At 43.4% G+C, this 16371-nt stretch overlaps 1 protein-coding gene across 2 annotated transcripts in view; it reads left to right on the forward strand.

Annotated features, from left to right (window-relative positions):
- The first annotated feature begins 771 nt into the window (after window positions 1-771).
- PCSK2 (proprotein convertase subtilisin/kexin type 2) overlaps window positions 772-16371 on the forward strand; it is a 233311-nt gene continuing 217711 nt past the window's right edge. For both annotated transcript variants that reach the window (XM_068987288.1, XM_068987289.1), the window contains exon 1: window positions 772-948. In XM_068987288.1, coding sequence (XP_068843389.1) covers window positions 772-948 — 177 coding nt within the window. The remainder of the gene's footprint in view (window positions 949-16371) is intronic.

The following is a 16371-nucleotide window of genomic DNA, read 5'->3' on the forward strand; positions in this document are numbered from 1 at the left end:
AAAGAGACCGAGAGAGTTGTTTTGCAGCAGAAAATAAACAGGGAAGCAGAGAAGGGAGAGGCCGGTGCCCCAGCTGTCCTCGGGGCCTCGGGAGCGGCGCACACCGTAATTCCCTTTGCAGAGCCCCACAGATTTCCACTAACAATGACATCACTCCGGCGCCGCCGACCGGATTACAGCTGGGGGGATTTTCCCGGGAGCGCGCGGCCCGGGCGGAGATGGGGGCGCTCTCCAGGGTGCTGAAAGGAGCGGGGGCGCGGGCTCGCCTCGCGGCGCCCCCAGCGGGCGGAGGCGGACCGGCCGGGCCGGGGGCGGGCGGGGGCGGGCCCGGGGCGGCCCGGGGCGAGGCCCGCCGCCTCTACAGCCCTCATTGGCTGCCGGCGGGTGCACGTCACTCAGGCTGGTGCTTTCCTCCCGCCCCGATGGAACTGGAGCCTAGGAGGAGCTGAAAATGCAGATTTAGCATCAAGCACAGATACACTCGCTCTTTCTCTGAGATACACACAGCTCTGCACGTTAGCACCTCTGCGAGCGAGCCGGGCTGCCCGACCACACGGCTTCCCCGCCGGCCAGAGGCTGGAGAACACACACTGATTTGCTGCTTTCCAAACCCCTAATCAGTGTTTTCCTCTACACAAAGATTTTTCAAATAACAAACACCAACAACAAAAACTACATCTTTTTTTTTTTTTTTAATTTGGACCTTCCTTGCGGGACCCTGCTCCGGCATCCTGCGCGCCTCCTGACACCACTTTTCACTCCCAGAGAAAGATGAGAGGTGGTTGTATCTCCCAAGGGAAGGTGGCCGCGGGGCTCCTCTTCTGTGTCATGGTTTTCGCATCTGCCGAGAGACCGGTCTTCACGAATCATTTTCTTGTGGAGTTGCACAGAGGGGGAGAGGAAGAAGCTCGCCAAGTTGCAGCAGAGCACGGCTTTGGAGTCCGAAAGGTAAGCCTCTCCCTTGGATTTCGCATGTTTGTTTCTAAACGGTGGCAGCCCTGCGCAATCTCATTGCAGATTCGCAAGTTTTCTTTCTTGTGCGATGCAGATATTGTGCCATCGGCTCTTCACACGACATCGCCTCCGGTGATCTTTCACGGGTTATGTAATTAAAATGCCCTTCAAATTCTACTCGGAAGGTCATGAAAACAATTGATCGCCCTTTGACTTGGTGGAGAAAACAGGATAACACCTTTCAAACAATGCGGTGCGCCCGGGCTGCTGTCCGAGCGACCAAGTTCTCAAGGCAGCCTGGGGGTGAGGCAAGAAGTGCAGGCCGTCTGGGCTTGGCGTGGCAGACCCGTCGGGGATGTGCCCCCCGCCCCCATCTCGCGGAGAAAGGCTAGTTTCCGAGGGACAGGGCTGGAAGCTTGGACATCGCAGTTCATCTGCTTGTTATTCGAACCCCGCGCCAGGAGGACTTCCCTTGCCTGACTCTGGTCCCGGCTTTTTTCCAGGGAAGACGGCCCCCTGCTCCAGGAGACTTGGAAACAAAACTGGTTTTTCTTTTCAAAATCGAGGGCTGAAACTTGCCCACCTCGCCCCTGCCCACCCACCTCGAAGCGCACTCAGTCGGCTCCCTAAATCTCAACTTGCGGCGGTAGACACTGGGGAGGTAGATTTTAAGGGGATTTCCCCTTGGAGAAGTAGGGGTGTCTCTCCCTGCATGTGGGCAGCCGGCTTGGCTTTCCCACCAGAAAGCGGGGATCCCCATCCAAGTTGTCAGAGTTCAGCCGTTTCCCAGCCGGGATGCCGCGGGACTGCTTCGGAGACTCCAGAGTCCCCAGTCTGCGAGGGCGAGGGATCGGAGAGCACTGGATGGGGGCCGCGCCTGATCTACTTGCTTCCTGCGAAATGTCCTGCCAGGGATCTGAAGTGTCCTTAGGGGACCTGACGAGGGGTGGGGTGGGGTGAGAGGGCAGAGAGAAACCGGGGCGAGCGGAATCTGGAGGAGGAGGCTGCGTGCGATCCAGCGACCTGAGGGCTGGCCGGGTGGAAAGTCTGTGGGATTCCGAGTCCCAGTCCTCCGTCCTGACCCCAGGAAAGACTCGAGTTGAGCGGTGGGCGCTTCGGGTGATGCTTGTGCGTCTCCAGGGCAGCGCGAGCTGGGGACTAGGTCCCGACTTCCCACGCGTGGCGCCTCCTTCTCAGCCGCGGCTCAGGCTCCTTCCACCTGCTGCGGGTTCTCCTGCCTCGGTAGGGCGTTGGCCACCGCAGTTCTGACCCCCAAATGGGTCTGCCAGCGAGTTGGAAGGAGGTCCGGGAGGAGACGCCAGGGCTGCCGGAGGCGCGCGGGCGGCTCCTGCGGGGGAACTTGTTGCTCGAGGAAGAAGCGTGGGTGGAGCGAGGAGAGGAGACGCGGACCGAGGAATCCCGCGCCCCTGGGGCCCGGGGTCTGGGGGCTGTTTCCAGGGTGCCGCCAACACAACAAGCAAGCATCCCCTCCTCTTCCCACCCTCACGCCCCCAAACTTGGCAAGATCCAGGAACCAGGCGCATAAATATAGTAGTGATTATTACTAGCTGACAGTCACGGGGGGTTTGGGGGGGGTGTGATGGAGTCTCTATACACACTTTAATTTAATGCTCTCAACAACTCTGGGAAGCTGCTGTTACTATGAAGCCTATGGTTCTGATAAGGAAATTGCCTCAGATAAAGGTCCAGGATGAAAACTGTTGAGAATTTAAACCCAGATATTTGCAGGGCACGAATAGAGATGCAGACGTAGAAAACGGACTTGGGGACACAAGGGAAGAAGCAGAGATGAACTTCCGCTCTTGAACCTGTTTAGTATGTAGCACTCCAAGCTACCTGCTCTGCAGGGCATGCTCGCCTTTAGGGTATGAAAAGAGATGTGGCAGCAAGCTCTTTAAAAACCCCACCTTTGTAAAAGAGCTGCAGTTGGTGGGGAAAATCTAACTCTCTCCCCGCCCTCCGCACCCGGGCTACCCAGGTGACTCCGTGGTAAAAAACCCTGCCTACAATGCAAGAAACACTGGGGACTCGGGTTCTATCCCTGGGTGGGGAAGATCCCCTGGAGAAGGAAATGGCAACCCACTCCAGTATTTTTGCCTGGGAAATCCCATGGACAGAGGAGTATGACCGGCTATAGTCTGTGAGGTTGCAAAACAGTGGGACTCAACTGAGCGACTAAACACCGACTCACCCCCTACAAGGCCCTTTCCATGGGATGCGCAGACATTATCCTGTTAACTTCTCCTTTTTGAAATTGTGCCCTTAGCATTTGATCTCAGCAATGTAAGCAAACCCAGGTGTAGCTGAGACAGATCATGGCTTAACATATTAATTTTCTAAGAAAGTTATTTCTTTTTTGTATGGCAGTGAACAGCTCAACAAGGGATTCACAGTTTTGGTGATGGGAATTGAGCAATGAGGTGTAGAAAACAATCTCATAAAAGAATCTGAATCCTCTGCGTACACTTACCTTAGAATTTCAAGGAACTCCTACTTTGGGGCGAAATCAGACACCTCAGCCTCTTTCCCATCCTTTGCATTACAGCCTCAAACTTGCAATTCCCATCTAGGAAAGATGATCTCTCAGAAGTACTCTTATCCAATGATTTTTGCTCTGAGACATATTTAAGTAAAAGTCAGTCTATGGCAAGATACTTCCGATGAATTGTTGCATGAAACTACACTTGTTGAGAATAAATGTTCTTTTACTTCTTTGGATCCATGCCCACCCATCCTCCTAGACTGAGTCCCCAAGCTTCCCTGATGCTATGAGCTTTCCCGTCTCCAAATTCCTGTGGGACGAAAAAGCAAAGACTACGTGACTTAAGCTGTAACGTTTCATTACTTGTTCTCTAGTCAGTTCATGAAAGTTTTTGCGACTCTATAGACATAACCCCCAGGCTTCTGTGTCCGTGGAATTCTCCAGGCGAGAACACTGGAGTGGGTTGCCATGCTGTCCTCCAGGGGATCTTCCTGGCCCAGGGATCAAACCCACAGTCTCTTACATCCCCTACATTGGCATTTGGGTTTTTTTTTTTTTACTGGTAGTGCCCCCTGGGAAGCCCAGTCAGTTCGTACATGTAAGTAAACATGGGAGTAAGTAGTGTCTTCCCACTTAAAAGGTAAATATTCAGGGATGGAATCTTCTGTATTTCTGGTTTTCTTACCAATGCCAGCTATTATTGGATTTGCCAGCCTGTAAGAAAACTTCTTTCCTTACTCCTCTGGGTTTCCCAAATACTGTTCAGTCCTATTTTCATCATGCTGTACTGTACTTTGGTCAACATTTCTTATCTATTTTTCATTTTAAACCCTCAACACTTCCTTTTCCTTCCTCTCCCTATCACCCTGTCCTTCTAGATACTCAGTGTAAGACAGCAGAGATTCTCAGCAGTTATTCATCTGACGGATGGGGGAGGGCCTGCTATTTTACTAAGTTATTTCATCTCATGCATTGGTGAAATAGAAATTATTGGCATCAGCTCTAATTCTCAGATGAAAATCTTTAAAGCTCCAAGAGGTTAAAAGTACCCTCAGATTTAAAGCCAAATGAAAAATAGTTTTGTTTTTCTATCATGCTGCCTCCAGGAAGCTTTCCCTGACTGCCAAATAAATACTTTGCCTTTTGGGCACCATTTTAGAATTCAGTTATTTTTCTTTACTTTTTTCTATATTTAATGCTTATTTGGTATTATGTGAGCATATGTCATTAGTGTGCTTGAGTAGGCACTTCTTCAGGTAGGTTGTAAATCTTTCAAAAGACAATATACTATGTCTTTTTATAGTGTCTATATTGAGCACAGTGGCCTATGTGTAAGAGCCTCAATGAATGTTTGTCGATTATTTTGCCTAACTCCACAAGACCATGAGCAGTTATATTTCCTCTTGAAAATGGAATAAAAGTCCCTATAACTTTTCCCTCAGAAAGGTGTGTTGAAACTAAAGTTTTCTATTTTATCATGATGTGGCTCAGATCTGTGAGAGAGATGTATATGTCCAGGAGAGTGAGTAAGTTTACAACAATGACAAATTATTCTAAAGATTGCTTTAAATTTTTCAATATGCTGCCAATTTTAATTCCTTTGAAAAATAAGATGAAAATTATCTATCAAAGTAATGTGTTGAGGGTTGACCAAAAAGTATGTGAGAATTAAAGTAGAAATCCAAACAGCTGACAATTAAGCTTTTTTCTTTTACTATAATGTTTTATTTTTTGCTCATGAAGGACTGAGGCTAGGATGATTATACAAGTAAAATCATGTGACCACTTTATATGTGTAATTGTTAAAAAATTTTCTAGTCCAATAGTAATTATACTGTTAGGTAATGAAAGAGTAAATTTCTGGTCATTTTAATTTTACTGAAGTATAATTTAGGAAAGATTTCTTTCCCAGATGCTGGGAAAGATTAAAGGCAGGAGAAGAAGGGGACGACAGAGGACGACATGGTTGGATGGCATCCCCGACTCGATGGACATAAGTTTGAACAAACTCCAGGAGTTGGTGATGGACAGGGAAGCCTGGTGTGCTGCTTCCATGGGGTCGCAAAGAATTGGACACAACTGAGCAACTGAACTGAATTTAGGAAAGAGCACAGCTTGAAAATTTTTCATTAAATGGGCACACATATGTACCCAGCATCTAAATCAAGAGATAAACTATTTTCAGCATTCCAAAAGTCCCCCTTTTACTCACCTGGATAGTTTTTAGCTTTAGGCTAAATTGCTTAAAAAATATTGCTTCTGTGCATATTGTAGTATATGTTTGTTGGTAAATACATTTATACCTTTCCGTTGGGAATATTCTTAAGAATATCAGTTTTCCTTTGTTTTATAACAAACCACTACAACTTTAGTGACCTAAAACCACACAAATTGGTTATTTCTTCTTCTTTTTCTTGCATAAAGAGTCTGGCACATGTTAGCTGGTTAGAGAGGCTTCTGCTTAAAGCCTCACAGACTGAGTTCTGGATATTGACCAGCTATGTCCACATCTAGAGGCACAACTAAGGGAAAATCCTCTTCCAAGCACATTCAGATTTTAATGAGAGTTCAACTCATTGCAGTTGCAGACCTGGAATCTTTATTTTCTTGCTGGCTGTAGGACCAAGACTACTCCCAGCTTCTAGAGGTGACCCTCATGACCTTGCCACATGGCCTCCTCCATAAGCTTTCATACAGTCTCACCCTTCAGATCTCTGCTTTCTGGAAGGGACAGTCCCTGGTTAACGTTAACCTGATTAGGTCAGGCCCACCTAGGAACATTTCCCTTTTGATTCTTTTGAATCAGACTAAACTGATTTGGGGCCTTAACTACATTTGATAAACTTCTTCACCTTTGCCATGTGATGTAATCTAATCACAGAAGGAAAGTTGTCATAGACACGATCCTGCTCTTACTCAAGGGGAGGGGATTATTTGGGGCACAAGGACACAGGGAGCAGAAACACTAGGGGCCCTCCCAGAGTTCTACTTGCCATGGACAAACTGGTAAACAGTTTTCCAAAGCAGTTGTGCTGGTTGACACGCCTCCCAGCCGTGTGTGAAGATTCCGATTGCTCCACATCCCCAGCAACATTTGATATTTTATCCCTTTTTTCCTTTTGGCTGTTTTGACGGGTACGTAGTGTGTCTAGTTGTGGTTTGTACTCTGTGTTTCCCTGATGGTCCACTGAAGCTGAATGCCTCTTTGTATGCTGATTTGTGTTCTGGATTTTTTGGGTTTTTTTTAATGCAGTATCTGTTCAGGTGTTTTGCCCTTAAAATGCTTTCTTTTGGGTTATCTGTCTCAATTTTTGGTTTGTAGAGGTTCTTTACCTATTATGGATAGGACTCTTTTGTCAGATATGTGTATTTTGAATATTTATTTTCACCATTTTAATAGTGTCTTAATACCCCAATGATATTGAATCCATATTGTATAACTTTACTTTCACTTCCAACGCAAGTAATTTTGTCAGTCAAAAGAATTTTCTGGCCATATTCCTCTGTTTGGGGGATGAAGACAGAAACAACAGGAAATAGATTTGATCCTAAGTGTTTCCAAAAGGATTCCTATTTAAGAAGCCCATAAGGGATAGTTTTTCTGACTACAAGATCTACTCCCAAGCTTGCTAGAGGAAAAGAGCCCAGAGCCTTACTTCTCCAACATGGCTGCCATGAATTCCTTTTGGACCCCAACTTAATACATTATGACTTAGGTCAAGTCCAAATTCTTCCCTCACACCTTCTCTGATTGTTCTAGAACAGAGCATTTATCTCTTGGGAATTTGCATTGCACATAATTTGTTCCTTTCCTTGGACCAATCACCAGTCACATCTGTCACAGACATATGTGACACACACCATGCCCAATGCCCCTCTTATAGTTGAAGGAAACCAAGAACAGTAATGTCTAAAGGAAACGATGATGTGATTGGGATTAGACAGCACTGGAGACTTGGCTCAATAATGAAATCCCTCAGAGGCTCATTTTATTTGAAATGGTTAAGAAAATATGGGGGTTGTGCAAGATCAATAATATAGTGCATGTCAAGTTCTAGACAGTGCTGAGTACATAGAATAAAGGCCTATTATTGGTGGTAGTAATAATAAGATGATGACCTAGCCATATTTTTTACTCAAGAAAGCTTTTGTGGATTGTACCTTCTCAGGAGTGACAATCTAATTAAGTGAAGAATTAGACACTCAACCCAATGGCAACATATCCATGAATCAGCCATGGTCCATGAGATGGCCTGGCCCAAATAGTTCAGTGATCTGTAATTCATTATAGACCATGGTAATTATCTCCACCGATCATACCGGTTTCCTTAGGAAATTTGACTCACTAGTTGCTATAGAATGGAGAATAGAGTGTAGTTAGCATGAGAGCACCCACCCAGGTCTTGGGAGATGCAAATATTTCATCTGAGTTTCTAATAACTTCCTGCTCAACTTCTCAGCCAAAGAACTCTGTGACAGAGACTTAAAGCTAATCATCAAACTAACTTCCTCTTCCACATGAGCTACAGAAAGACCTCATTTCCCAGACTGCCTTGCAGGTAGATGTGATCATATGATAACCCCAAACAAGGTATTATAAACAGAAGTAGTGTGCATTTCTTCTATGCTTGATGCATAAAGAACTACATGCAGGTTGATTTTCCACACTCTTTTCTCTTCTGAGGCTTGATGTGATCAAGAACAGTAACTTTGAAAGCAAAAGCAAAAGATGGCAGAGTCAAAAGATGAGAGGAGCCCACATCCCTGACTCTTGACTTAGACGACCTTATGTGAATGAAAAATTATTATATTAAGGCACTGAGATTCAGGATTTTATCTTTAGAACGACCAGCATTACTCAAACCAATACATTCTCAATAAATGTCCCTTTATTGCTGAAATGATTCTCTAAGCCTTGCAACCAAACCAAGCCAAGTTATAGCAACAATAGTATTTTTAAAAGACTTATTTAAGAATTCTTAGATTTTCATCTCATAATGTCAACCAACTTTTCAGGTCCTTGTAACTTGTCTTTTCCAAGAATATAAAATCCACTCAACACTGTCCCTCCTACTGACAACCAGTATGCCCTGCTCATAGTAAATACTCCTTATGTGCTTCTTGACTGATACAGGCACTTGGGTCACAAAACAATGATTTAGTCACCAACTCAGAGAGAAGGTACTTGAAGAACTAGTCTTTAAGAAATTATTCCTATAGTACCCATTTATTTATAGGCAGAAATTTAGAAAATAGAAGTTGTTAACAACCAGCAAATCACTGGCTGACAGACTCCAGTGTTTCCCTGAAATTCCAAACTTAGAAATTATCAATACTAGAATAGATGAGTTATTTGAGCAGAGAAAATAAAGCCTGCAGGTAAAACCTGATAAATATATAAGAAGGGAGAAGTTATACCTCTTTTTCTCAAATGAGTGAATATCTAGAAATCAGTTTCTATTTCAAAAGGTCTTATTAGCTGTAGATCATAATGTTATAGTAATGTTATCAGAGAGTGATGCTGATAGGTAAGTTTGCAATAATTATAGATTCAAGTGTAACTACTCAAGGAAGTCAAGCTTTAAAAATAAAAGATGAAACCTGATGTTTAAATGATTTCCCCGGCTACAGCAGAAACTTTATTTTATATTAGAGCTCAGATTCATCATTTTGATAGAAACCCTGTACAAAATTTCTGGGATGTATTATTTGAGATTCAAATAACCACAGGGCAGTTGAAAAACAAGAATTTTAGTTTGAATTTTTCTACTAAAATGTATCTGTTATAGCTAAAGATGATTTGGTGGCTAAAATCCTCTGATGGTCAGGGAATCAAAAAATTACATCTGAGTTAACTCTTCTAACCTAAACATGTGTGTGTGTGTGTTAGTCGCTCAGTCATGCCTGACTCTTTGTGACCCCATGGACTGCAGTCCACCAGGTTTCTCTGTCCATGAGATTTTCCAGGCAAGGATACTGGAGTGGGTTGCCATTTAATGATTGGATATTAGTTGATGGCTTCTACATGGCTTTCTACATATAGAAAAATTAATAAACTCTCTTGACAAATTATTTTTGTCCCTAAAGCTATTTGACCATGATTTTTTTGGATATTGTTGTGATATGTCCTCTGATGAGAATAATTGGAAATAATAAATTCTTAGGTTGCAAATGAAACATAGACACAAACCCTTAATTTTCTGACATAGAATGAAATAAACTTAAGAATGTTACAGCATGTTAACACTTTCCCCATTATAAAGTTGATAAGAAAATGAAGAAAATTGTAGGATCCTAGAATGGCCCTTCATTTATAACTTTGAATGTGGCATTGACTCCCCTAAACATCCAATTCTTCTAGTTTTTCTTAAAATCCAATTTCATCACAAGTCCTTTTACCAGAACTTCCTCAATCCCGAGCTCTTCATTTTCGTGCATCTCCTGGTTAGCTGGGTTTTATTTAAAAGTGAAGGGATGAGCCAGCACATGAAAAAGGAACTCTCCTTTCTTTGATATAACAAAGAGAAGAGTGGGCAGATGAAGTTCAGTTTTTAGGTCACAGAGGAGGATATGGGAAGAATATCCACTTAGGAGTCACAGTTATTTCAAAGATGTAGGAGGCAAGGTCAATGTTTAGAGTGAAGAAAGCAGGGCTGGGATGGGGGCTTCAAAAGAGATAAAGTCTTGTGCTGTGGAAATGGAAATGGGAGAAGATGCTGACAGAGGGCCAGCAATGACTTCTGGCCAGTACCAAGGGGCCAAGCAGGATATAGTATTACCAACTGAGTCATTTTCTTAAATAGCACTCAAATGGGGGTGATGGAAGTGGGGAGAAAAAGCAATGGAGTTTTTAAAAAATGGAATATCAAAAAAGTAGAAGAAAAGGTTAATTGAGATTAGTAGTGAGAGAGCTGAAAGGAAGAAAGATATGGTGAGTAGGGTATTGAAACTCAGGAGTCCCCAAATTGAGCACTTCCAGACAATGATAAGGTCCATGGAGGTGAGTTACCAAAGCCAAGAAGAGATGAGGTGATCAACAAGCTGAAAGTCAAATGTACAAGCATCCAACCACATGCACCTCAGTCATGCCATAGCTAAACAGCATCACCAAGGAAGAGTGTTGAGAGAAAATGAAGTGAAGAGGTTCTAGCACAAAATTTCAGGGGACTTTGGACATGGAGGGAGAAAGAGGAGACAGAACTTGGACTGTTAGGAATATGGAAGGATAATTGAGAGAGTGCAGGACTGTGAACAGAATGGAGTTGAGGATTAGGAAAGGAGGGATGGGGCAACAGTGGCCACTGGCTTTAGAGATGAGGTCATTATTAAAATTGGAGGAGCCACCTTAGCACATGGGAAGAAAAGTATGTTGGTTTGGGTCCCCTTATCCTTGGGATAAGGATTAAATACAAGTTGTTTATTCAAAGAGTGATTCTAGTAAATATTGGCAAGAGAGTGGGGAATTGAGAAAGGGAAGGGAAGGCAGGAATTAAGGGTATATCGTATAACAAGTTGTCACTATGAGTAACTGGGACTCAGTCCCAGTAGGAAACTCTGGGAGCTGGTTTAGACTCATGTCTCGGAGTCATACTGCCTGAATGGGGAGGGAACTGAGGTATTTATACGCCAATTGCAATGAGACACTGATTCATGATTGCTAGTTTCTCCTAGGTGGCATTGACTCTGCAGCATTTTGACTTGGCAAATGCTCAAACAGAGCATAATTTGGTCACCAGAGAAAATTCTCAGACAAGTAGGTCCAGAGGCTTGCATGCACTAAATGCTGAGGTCCAAAGGGATTTGAACAGGAAATTGATAGTGTCTGCTACAGGAGGGAAGCCAGACTGTGAGGCTGCAGTCAGTAAGATGAAGTAGAAGTATCAAGTGTTGACAATTCCTTCATATAAAGGGGGGACAAGAAGAAAAGTTTTGCTACTCTCCCAATTTGTCTCACCCTCCACCCACCCCGAAGCACATCCACACATCTGTTCTCTAAGTCTTTGTCTCTATTCCTGCCTTGGAAATAGGGTCATCTGTACTATTTTTCTAGGTTTCATTTGTATGTGTTAATACATGATATTTGTTTTTCTCTTTCTGACTTTACTCTGTATGACAGGATCTATCTAGGTCCATCCACATCACCACAAATGACAAAATTTCATTCCTTTTTATGGCTGAGTAATATTCTGTTGTATACATGTATCACATCTTCATCTACGCATCTGTTGGTGGACATTTCGGGGGCACTGAGAGAACGGCATTGACATATATATACTGCCTATAAAATAGGCAGCTAGTGGAAGCTGCTGTACAGCACAGAGAGCTCAGCTTGGTGCTCTGTGATGACCTAGAGGGGTGGGATGGGGTGGGAGGAATGCTAAAGAAGGAGGGCATATATGTTCACATATAGCTGATTCACGTTGTTATCAGCAGAAACTAATATTGTAAAGCACTTATACTCCAATAATAAAATTTTTAAAAAACTCAAGAAAGAGGAAAAGAATTATTATGGTGACTTAAACTTATATGCTTTTAATGACTTTTATGATAATGATTTCTAAACATTTGTCAGACCACTCAGCAATTGGTACCCCACCAAAATATTGCGAGATACCTGCTGGTTATTCTAACTGGTTTATCCAGACTCATTTAAATTTTGACAACCAATAACTGAAGTTATGGAATTACAGCCTGTCAGAGCAGGAAGAGATCTTGGAAAGGCATTAGATTAACCCCAAATTTTACACACGAGGAAAAGGAGATGAAATGTGATGATTATGTTCCCAGAAATTTGCTGTGAGCGTTTGAACCCTTTTGCTTCCTGCTGTGGTTCAAACGATGCCTTCACACTAGACGAGAGAGAGAACCAGACTGAACAAGATTTCTTTGAGTGATTAAGCACGTGAACCAACTTGTTCGCCAGTTCATTTCAGGTGCTCCTGGTCTGCTTTTCATTTTCGCTCCTACATTTTTTATGGATTCCAAGTTCCCAAACAAAACTACTCATAGATGCAGAGATTAAAACAACAATCTATTGGATTTATACTCGATAAAAGGTAGAATAGGAATTTTGTATTTCTTTGACTGCCTCCTTAGTGTCTAACACAGTGCCGTGCATTTAGCAAGCACTCAATAAATATCAAAATATGTGGTTAGGAAAAATTCAAAAGGTTCGCAGTAGCATTAGATGCTCAGTAAATGCTGAACAGATGTGTTATGAGATACTGTAATCAGGAAAATCAAGCATGTTCGGAACAGTTCTAAGAATATCCTAATTTGTGCCTGTGTTAAATGTCTTCAATTAATTAATTACCATTAATAATCTAAAATCTTGGGACTTAAGGAGAAATTAAGAAGCCAGCAGCAGAAAACAGCAAGGAGATCCACAAATTCTGTTTCCTTGCCCTTAGCTTGTTCTCCACTTCTGTGAGGGCAGGGGTTGGAGATGGGGGAGCAATGTCAGTTTCATCAGGACGCTATCAGTTCTCTTAAAAAATGATGGAGTTTGCATGTTAAAAAGGTAGTTGGCCTGAAACAGTTGATTCTAGTCAGTTCTTGTTGCCTGTGTTTCTAGGGAGTGTCAACCAAGAATAGGAGACCAAGTAAGACCTTGCAGAGCCCAAGATGTGGGGAAGAGTTTGGGAAACAAGCCACTGTTGGTCTCTTGGAGTCCAGGAGCTGTACCATCAGGGAGAGGGATGCAGAATCAGGCCAAGGGAACTTCGGAGAGTTGTGTCTGCAATGAGGCAAGGTGTGAGCCAAATTTGGACGCAGACACTGAAGCCTGAAACAAGCCGTTCTGGCCATGAACTTAGAAAGGAGGAAGGGACCAAAAAAAAGTTATGGGAGTTTGAAACTAATGGACAAAGAAAGTAACAGGAGCCATGGTCTTAGCAGGGTAAGCATACAAGCAGAAGGTTTAGTCCATTCAATAAATATGTACCTAGCATACTCAAGCAAGTGTGATATCAGACCCCAAGACACGGACTTGGGAACAAGGAAGAAAGATTTCAGATATAGAGAAGAGATCAAACTCTTGTGTGCAAACACTTTTTAAATCTTTGGTTGTGTTACATTTATTAAGTCCCATTGGCCAAAGAAAGCCATCTGGTCAGGCTCAAAGTCAGTGTGGGAGGGAACCATCCAAAGGAACTGATACAGAGAGACATAAGCAAAGTGAGGGGGACTTCCTTGGTGGTCCAATGGTTGGCACTTCACCTTCTGATATGGGCAGTGCCAGTTCAGTCCCTGGTTGGGGGATTGTGATCCCACATGCCTTGTGATCAAGAGACCAAGGCATAGCACAGAGGCAGTGTTGTAAAAAAAATTCAATAAAGACTTTTAAAAAATGGTCCACATTAAAAAAAAAAAATGAGGACCACTTCTGCAACATTCTCCTACAGGACACTCTGGGAGCTATAGCATCTCTGAGTTATCCCATCCAAGGAGGAGGAAGCCAGAAAATGTAGCCACCAGCCCCCATTCTTCATCAGATTACACCTGAGGGGCAGCAAATCCCTTGTCCTTCTGCCCACCCCAAGCAGACCAAGCATGCATCCACAGTCAGAGTACCCCCTCAGCAGAGACATGCATGAAGACTTTGGCACAGAGAGACACTGTCTATAGTGACCTCCAGGGCAAGGAGAGGGAATACAGGAAGGGCATTAAAACAGTGTCTGCGGCACAAGCAGTGGAGACACAGAGATTGAAAACAGACTTATGGACACAGCTGCAGGGGGGTGGAAGGAGAGGGTGGGATGTATGGAGAGAGTCACATGGAAACATACATTATAATATGTAAAATAGAGAGCCAATGGGAATTTGCTGTATGACTCAGGGAACTCAAACCAGGCTTCAGTAACAACCTAGAAGGGTGGGATGGGGAGGGAGGTGGGAGGGATGTACAGGTCAGAGAGGACATGGGTAAACCTATGCCTGATTCATGTTGATGTTTAGTAGAAACCAAAACAATACTATAAAGCAATTATCTTTCTATTAAAACTAAATAAACTAAACAGAAAAAAAAAAAATCGTCTGCTGCACAGAGAGCATGAGTGAAATACAGAAACACAGAAATCCCAGATAAATTGGAGTGCTTGTCTTAGGCAACCAGAGTCCTGACCATGTATTTTGTGACGGATCTGTGATATCCGACATGTGAAGCAGAAGGGGAGTCTTCACAAGGCAGGCAAGGTCAAGTTGAGGTGATTTCTGAGTGAGGCTCAGAATTTCAGCAAGTTAAAGTGAAAGGGGGTTTATAGAGGATGGTGAGGCAGGTGAAACAAAATGCACTGGAATTGTATAAGGTTTACTATTAGTATCACCTGACTAGATGCTAAGAAAGAGGGGAGATGAAGCCACAGAAGTGGACTGAGGACAGTTCACAAAGGGTCACCCACACCATGTTAGGTGTTGGAATTGTGTGCCTAAATAGAAGGGGATCATCGAAAGGTTCTTGGAAAGTATAACCAAGTGGCCACATACAGGAAACCCTAGGATAACAAGTTGAGCTGATAGTGAAGTTGAGGGAAGAGGCTGCCTTGTTCCTTTGTCCTGAGAAACCATTCATATCCTGGGAGCAGGTAGCACCATCCCTTTTGACAGACGCTGCTATTAGGGAATCTGGTTACCTGTCTTATCCCATTGCCACTGGATGAGGACATCAGAGATACTAATAGCCACAGTGAATGGCTCGTAGAGGTGGCCAGTTCCGTCCATGAAATTTATTCCAGCTAAGAACAAAATGATTCAATGCATCCCACTTCCTCCCCAATACACAAATACATGAATCTAAAACTAGCCCCCTCACTTACAAACCCAACAGAAAAGCCAGGACAGAAGTGTCATCTCAGCACACTGGATTAAGCCCCTTGTTCCCTGATATTCCAAAGGAACAGTGCCTATACTGGACTTTCATTTCTGAGATGATACATGGAAATTTTTCCTTAGTCTAGAAAGGAACTGTCTGTGTGAATAAGGCTAACACTCAGCTATTCTTCACCTGTCTCATTGTCTGTCATTTTAGGTTTGATATAAATTAGTTGTGTAGTTCTTGGGAATAAATCAGAGTTTGAATCCCACTGTGGACTAGTAGCTCAGTCCTACAGAAACAAACAATCAGGGACATCCCAAGCCTTTTGGTGCTCCTAGTTGTAGACAAGAGAAGCTCTTAGCATGACACAAGAGCACTGAGTGTTGTTCATGGAGAACAATACTTAGGAGAAGCTTAGAAATGAGCTAGGTGGATATAGAACCACGTGTCCTGAGTGCTAGATCAAGGATTTTCCCCTTTCTCCTTTATCTTCCCCTCAAAGAGCTGATCCCCTCCTCTTACAAACAGCTAATTCCAAAGGAGCATCCATCCATAAAGTATATTCTATTGACAAGTTTTTATTGAGCCCTGCAGAGACAAAGTGCTTTAAAAGGGCTGGGTTCTACAGATAGCAATGTGACATTGCTCAGATTTATGTGCAAAGAAAAACATATTATAGTTCTCTAGCTTATAAGACTTCACTTGATCTGATGGCTTCATCCAGCTCTTACAAATACCTATTTTATGTGTTGAAGTGTGGAAAGCTCTGTTTAACAATTGGCTTCTGGTTCTACACACAAAGGGCTTTCTCAGATCAGGTGACCCTTACAATATGCCCTGATAAGTTCGGGCTGAGTAAGATTTTCTGTCACATCTGGTTACTGAAAGACATGACATCGTCACACCACAGGCCTCCTCCTGTTGACAGAGGAGCTGAAGGCACAAATAAACAGGCTCCTCCGCTGTTTGAGCGGCATCTGTTCAAAGGAGCTGTCAAGCCTTCCGCTCCTCTAGTGAAATCATATTTACTTTATTCATCTAAATAATGTGGCTTATTTGCCTTCAGTATGAAATTGTCTTGATCTGTTTCTTGTTGATTGAT

Source organism: Capricornis sumatraensis, chromosome 15, assembly GCF_032405125.1.
Source record: "Capricornis sumatraensis isolate serow.1 chromosome 15, serow.2, whole genome shotgun sequence".
NCBI lineage: Eukaryota > Metazoa > Chordata > Mammalia > Artiodactyla > Bovidae > Capricornis > Capricornis sumatraensis.